The sequence below is a fragment of the Thunnus thynnus genome, chromosome 15, assembly GCF_963924715.1.
Source record: "Thunnus thynnus chromosome 15, fThuThy2.1, whole genome shotgun sequence".
In the NCBI taxonomy this organism is placed as follows: Eukaryota; Metazoa; Chordata; class Actinopteri; order Scombriformes; family Scombridae; genus Thunnus; species Thunnus thynnus.
This window is the reverse complement of record NC_089531.1, coordinates 23272687-23280045: the sequence shown is the minus strand read 5'-3', so window position 1 is coordinate 23280045 and position 7359 is coordinate 23272687. Positions and strand designations below refer to the sequence as shown.

At 38.2% G+C, this 7359-nt stretch overlaps 1 protein-coding gene across 1 annotated transcript; it reads left to right on the top strand.

The window, feature by feature from the left end:
- Positions 1–184: 184 nt before the first annotated feature.
- On the top strand, positions 185–4688 carry rpl14 (ribosomal protein L14). The gene is made up of 6 exons (XM_067611434.1): positions 185–339; positions 940–1041; positions 1134–1228; positions 1621–1720; positions 3583–3636; positions 4593–4688. The coding sequence occupies exons 1-6, from the start codon at positions 337–339 to the stop codon at positions 4650–4652; spliced, it is 414 nt and encodes a 137-aa protein (XP_067467535.1). The 5' UTR covers positions 185–336; the 3' UTR covers positions 4653–4688.
- The last annotated feature ends 2671 nt before the right edge of the window (positions 4689–7359 follow it).

Below are 7359 nucleotides of genomic sequence, written 5' to 3'. Positions count from 1 at the left end.
TCCTTGCCACAACAACGGTAAATCATTTATTTCTGATGTTTTTTCAAAGTAAATTCCGATATTTGACTGTGTCCGTGAAGGCAACAAGATAATGTGACGCAGATGTTTTAATTTATCGGTCCAGAGGACATTTGACACGGATTTCGCATCAGACTGAGATCAATTTGTTTAAGAATTTCAAATATTAGTTAATTTCAACGCCGAGTGGCTTTACAAAGACATTTGTGTATAATAATAAATTCGCGTAAACAGTAGAACAGACTGCGCATGTGTGGCGGAAGCCGTTTGTGCGCGAGCCGGAAGCTGTAACGTCCTTTCTGTACCCAGACTGCCATCATGGTGAGTTCGCCATGAGTGTTTTAGCGTTTCAAAGTCTAATTTCTTTCTAAATATATCATTGTCCTGCAACAAAAAATAGCCATGTGTGTTCCTAACACACTCATACGCATATTTATTGAGTGCTTGAAACTGACGGGTTGGTTTATTGTACGTTTTAAGGACCTATCGGTAAAATGTCGGATATCGGCCGCTGTACAACGTGGTCCGGCAGGCAGGCAGGGCCGAAAATTGCTCGGCGAAGCTAACAGATGCCCTGTTTTATCTCAAGAACATTGACTTATATCGTGCGCTTACGAGATTGTTTCATTTTAATACACATTGTACCTATTGTCAAACATGGTCCCATCTTGTGAACGGCGCAATGCGAACGTAACGAGTCGTTAGCTGTAACACGGGCTAGTTAGCTAACGTACAAGATACAAGTCTAATCCATTTCAATAATGACTTCAACATTGACCTGTTGGGTTGTCCATTAAGTAGAAAGTTGCAGTAACACTTACCCAACACAGCACTTTCTCTACCTCACACACTACTCTCCTACCTGCCCGGTCCATTTTGAATTTCAGTCATCGCTGAGTTGTGAATCTGTTTTGTTCTCAGGTGTTCAAGCGCTTTGTTGAGATTGGCCGTGTTGCCTACGTCTCTTTCGGACCCCATGCCGGCAAACTGGTGGCCATCGTCGATGTCATCGATCAAAATAGGGTGAGTGCTCATGAGGATAGTGGATTGATCAGTGTGAAAACTTGACTTTGGCTCGTTTGGTGTGTTAAATGCACTTGTGCTGTGCTTTCCAGGCTCTTGTTGATGGTCCCTGCACAGGCGTGAAGAGGCAGTCCATGCCCTTCAAGTGCATGCAGCTCACAGACTATGTCATCAAAGTACCACACAGGTGAGCAGAAACACCGGTCAAATCCTGGATACCAAAAATCCTGTATTAAGACTTGTAGAGATACAGCCACTTTTGTGTGATTTGTGTGTTTGTTGGTCACTTAACACATGAAGTTGAGCTAAATACAAATAGGTTTATTTATGAATGGACTAGCCGCTGCATATGTGTACATGTGTGGCTCCCATGTGACCACCTTCCAATACATCTTGAGTGATCAGATACCAGTGTGTCCTCAATAGACTTATAATGTAATCTCCATCACACAAGATCATTTTAAAATCACTTTGGATATGGCCTTATTTTCTAGAAATATTACATTAATGTAGTTTTAAGTGACGATACGTCAATGTGTGTCTCAAGTGATAGTAATTGATATGTGTGATGTTTCACAGTGCCCGTCAGAAGTTTGTGAGGAAAGCCTGGGAAAAGGCTCAAGTCAACGAGAAGTGGGAACAAAGCAGCTGGGCCAAGAAGATTGAGGCAAAAGAGAAGGTAAAGGCTATGATTTTGCTTTTTTTTCCTCAGTTCCTTGTCTGTGTCAAAACTATTAGTGAATAACATTCATCCAGTATTATAATATCAATTCCAATATTGACACATGAACAACATTTTGATTTTTAGGAAGTGGTTGATTAAGGCACACAAATACTAGTTTTCTTGTGGTTCTGCTGTTGGATTTCTTGGCTTCCATGGCAGAGGGTACTGCAACACAATACAGCTCTGATGTTGATGATGTCTAGATTGTGGTTTTAGAATTATAAGTTGGTTGTTAAGCAAATAGTAGGTTTGGTTATTTGGCCAAAAGGGGTATTGCCATTAGAGCTGCAATGATTAGTCGATTTTCTGAAAATCAATTGGCAACTATTTTTTTCAGCCATTTTTCAAGCAAACATGTCAAACATTTGATGGTTCCAGCTTTTTGAATGTGAAAATTTGCTGTTTTTCCTTGACATGTGACCCTAAATTGAATATCTTAGCGTTTTACTTGTAGTCAGACAAAACAAGTTAATTGAAGACATCACTGTGACCTCTGAGACATTGTGAATGCCATTTTTTTTAACTATTTTTAACATTTCATAGACTAAACAATTAATCAAGAAAATAATTAGCAGATAAACCGATAATCAAAAAGTTGAAAACAAACTCACACTGTTTTACTTGCAAGTTAATATTTAAAAATTAACTAATTTGCAAATTAACTTGCAAGTCAGACAATGTGTGAGAGTTTGTTTGCAAGTCTTTGATCTGTTCACCCCTCTCCTACGTACCTGTCTCATGAAAAAGATGTGCGAAGTGTTCTTCTGATCTGATATTAATCAATAATGAAAATAAGTTGTGGCCGTAATTACCATGCAAGTGGCCCTGTTGTAGTTTTCCTTTTTTTTAACTACAGCTGAACAGAATTATTTTGTGAACAGTAGGTTAACATCGGCCAGCTTACAGTTTTCTTATTTCACTGTAGCAGGAATCCATACAGCATTGAGTCACTTGTCTGACCAGCTGGGGGGTATCTAGGATATTGAGATGTTCCGGTTGGGTGCCAGTAGGAGTGTGGTGGTTTGTACCTGATAGTGGAGCGTACATGTAATTTCATACAACGCACAAAACGGCACATGCTGCTTGTGCAATAAGACAAAATGCCACATATACCAACAGTGTGGTACTAATAATTAAAATTCAAACTGATTTTAATCAAGTACTAATGTAAGATGTGCAGCTGAACTGTGACTCTGATAATGATATGGCATGCAAAGCTGATCAGTCACTTTCTCTCACAGTGATCAATTTAGGTACTAAATGGCCGTATCAACTCATGAAACAGGACCCTTACTGTTTTAAAATACTAGCTGTGTTTCCCCCTGGAAAGTCAAGTTTTTATTTCCTATATGTGCATTTATGTTGATGTTGGCAGAGATTATTTTAGTGGAGGCGGCCCACCTCTTCAACAGCTATAGGATGTTTGCCTGAATGATGTAACATACACCAGAACAGACAGTTTTTCTACCTGATATTTATCTGTAAGTGTAAAATCATTAAACTAAACCTCCATACAACTAATTCTCAATAAGAAGCGTCATCATAGCAGTGATGAGTTCAGAACAGAATCCACACCAGCTTCAGGGTTTGAAGCAATCAAAGAACTTCTTATGGTTCAAAACAGTAAACCGCTCAGGCTGTATCACTGACTTGCTAGGAGTATGCACACACATCCAAACCCAAGAGGGCAAGAGTGCTGGGCTGAAAGTGAGCGAATGTTGAAATAAACAGCTCGCACACTTCAGGGCTCCAGTGTCCACTTAAAAATATAAGTATATAAACATATCACTGATTTATCATCCTCATTTTCTTTGCAGAGGGCCAAAATGTCTGACTTTGACCGCTACAAGGTGATGAAGGCCAAGAGGATGGTAAGTAAAGCAGAAAGACAAATCAGCTGTATAGGCTGGTGTCAGCATGCAAAGTAATTTTGGTTTTACAGCAAAAGTATCCTGTTCACCAAAAGTTAAAACTTAAAGAAACAAAATTCAAGAGAGTAAAATATGTTGTAGATTGTTTTCAGTGTGGTGAAATAGTATTTTCATTGTTCATGATTAATAAGAGGGCAGTTATAAGGCTGAGAGTTATTCATGCATCCCTGGGTATCCCTAGTGCTGCCCGTTTCTTTACTGTATTTGTTGTTGCTCCTCAAAATTTAAATGTGTTGTGCATTTCTTTACTGTGTTGAAATTGTTAGCAATATGTCCTCATTCTATTAATATTCTAGATAAATTCATTCTCTGAGGTGAATGTCCTCCATTGGCTGATAGTTTTATTTTTTTTTTTTTTGAATTTTTTTTTTGCCCTTAACACTCCACTGTGTCTGTTCATGCTACATGTGACTTGATGCAATTCCTTCCATTTTAATACCCTTAAAGTTAAGCATGAATTCTTGATTCACATAGTTCATATCCACCTTCATGATACTGATGAGTATGGTTTGTTTTCGTGAGGCCAGCTCTCAGATAGACTGGGATTATTATGGGCCAGGCCTTGTTATACTGGTATTATATACAACTGCGTTACATGTGATCACTGTCACAGCCTGTTGAAGTGGCTGAATAAACAGCTGCAACTAGTAAAATTAATGATGGGTCAGTTTGATGTAATTGTGCCAGTGAGTAAGCATTGACAATAGCTAGTATTGTTAATGGTCGCTCATTGGCAGGCAAATCAAAAGTGCTCATTAATTTTAAAAGCTGCAGCTCGAGCTGCTGCAGTGTCTCGTCTATGTAAAGGGTCCTTTGCTCTAAGTGTAGACAAATGTGTGTTCCTACAGCAGTTATGGAGTATATTTTAATCATGGACTTGCTCTTTGTTTCTGCAGAGGAACAAGATCATCAAGCATGAGGTGAAGAAGCTCCAGAAGGAAGCAGCAAAGAAGTGAACAGTTTTCACAAAATAAATTTCCTGTTCAATTGTTCATCTGTGTCCTGTCTTCTTCTTTTGCCCAGTTGGCAGAGCTTGTTGTGGCTCATTAGAGATTTTTCCACTTCGGTGGGTCATTTATTTGTAATCAACTTTATGAAAGAACTTCAGAAGTGTTGCCTGTAATGGAAAAAATGATATAAAATCTGAATTTAATGATTTTGGTAAATGCTTTGAAAAAGGAGAGTGTTCTTGTCACAGCAAAGTGTTTAATAGGTTTTTTTGTTTTTTTTAGTTAAAATCTCCTCAGCGCTGAAACTAGTTTGAATTCATAACTAATGAAAATGCCTTTAAACAAGAAGGGTGCTGGTGAATGCACTCGTGAACTGAACTCATTCACAAAATATTTATGTATGACAGGTATCATTTTGTGGCATACACATCCTTTGTGGACTTGGTATTAGCATGATTGACATGAAATACTCAGCTGCATGCAGTGTGTTAAATGCAGTCTAAAGTCCTTTATATTGAGTTGTGAGCCTCATACAGATCAATGATTCAGCTGCTCAAAAAGCCAAAAGGCATGTTCCTAAAGTGCCCACTGATGTTCAGTCAGTAAGTTAAAAACAGGAAGAGCAATAATGACACTGGAGAAAAGGCAAAAAGGAACTTAGTCTCACTAATTCACAGTATGTTTTCACTCAAATGAGTTTTAACTTCAAGCTACAAGGTTGTTAATTAGGAGCAGTCAAATTCAACTTGAAAGGGCTTGTCCTTTAAAGCGCTTTGAATCTTCCTGAAATGCAGAGTATTAAGTTGTCCAGTTATATTTGAATGTCTGTGACAACAGCTTTCTTCCAGTATGTGGCATTTTTTCCTGTGCTGTGGGAAGAGTTTCTCAGCGGAAGAGACTTCAGACTGTGGTCTCAGCTAAAAAAAAATGTGTGTTTGTTTTTCCCAGCAGGAGTACATACAATAATATTTCTCACCTAGAAACCCAGTGAATTGTGTAAGAAGAACATAGAACTGAAAATTTTTGGATTGTTTGAACTTATGCATAACAGAGTTCCTGCAGAAATATCTACTTAGCTGTTGACCTTCAGTTTTATGAACTTTTATACTGACATGTTCTGTTTATTACCCCTCTGTTCTTACTCTTTGTGTGTGACTCAGTTTGATCAGGACTTTGTTTGGGTTTTCTCTACAGCTCTGGTAGCTGTATGATAAGATGAGGCAAAAAAAAAAAAAAATGTTTCTAATGTGTTTTTACAAAATGTCCTTTCCTCCAACACCCACTAGATGGCAGTCTAATACTGAAGCCTGACTCCTTTGTCTTCATTTCAACTTAGTTAAAAATAAGCAGCGGTGGAAAATAACTAAGTACATTTACTCAAGTACTGTACTTAAGTAAAATATTTTTTAGGTACTTGTACTTTCCTTGAGTATTAACATTTGATGCTACTTTATACTTCCACTGCACTACATTTCAGAGGGAAATATTGTACTTTCTTCTCCACCACATTTATTTGACAGCTTTAGGAATTATTCAGATGAAGATTTGACACAATGAATAATATAACAAGTTTTTAAAATACAACGAATTGTTAAAGATGAAACCAGACATCTTACAAAAAGCAGTGTGTAGTCGGGGTCACATTTCAGATGTCTATCAGTTGTTAACAGCTCTACCAAATAGTGATTTTTCCCTCTAAACTTCTCACATGGTTTCATGTCAATAAATGTTCAAATGATCCAATATGTCACCAAAAATGAAAGATTAGAGAAAAGGTCCAAAAACTGAAAACAGATTTGTGTATTTTTTCTTCTTTCCGCTCCCATTAATCATCTCACGACCCCTCAGACTTATCTGGTGACCCTTTGGAGGGGCCTGACCGCTAGGTTGGGAACCACTGGACTAAACTAGCTAACTGTATATAAAGTAGTTCAAACTAGCTCCACCTCCAGCAGCTACAACAGCTAATCTAATGATGTCATATATAATAATATATCAGTCAGAGGGACCAAGCCACTACTTTTACTGCAATACTTTAACTACATCAAGCTCATAATACTTGTGTAGTTTTACTTACTTTTTCATGCAGGAATTTTACTTGTAATGCGGTATTTTTACATTGCTGCATTGCTGTATTAGTACTTGTCCTCAAGTAAAGGATCTGAATACTTCTTCCACCACTGAAAGTAGCAGATAAAACAGGTAATGATGCCTGTAAATTGGTTTGAATCTCCTGAATATGAAGCTCTGGCCTGTTCAAAGTAAATATTGGGAGAAGCTGTTTGCTGCCAGCATCTTCTAGTGTTGCAGTTGCTCTAGTGTCGCCTAATCTAAACTCCGCACTGGCTTTGACGTGAAGCAGATGATAATCTAATAGATCCCATGCGTGTAACTCTTACATAACAACACACTTGAACATTGCCCAGCTGGTACAGTGCAGAGAACAGGGACACACATGTCAGCACACCTCCCCTCTCACCATCCACCACCAGGTGTGAGTCCTCCCTGGTAGCTTTGCAGGCCCTCACTCAGTGGTCTGGTCTCTATATGAGACGTACACAAGCTGATAATGACCCATTGTCCTTTTTGTAGTCCAATAAATGCTCATTTTATCCTCGCAGCTCATTTATGTTGTATTCATCAAGTTATGATTCAAACATGAACACGTGTCAGGCAAAGAGCAGTCAAAAGACAAAAGTATATTTTGTGTTTT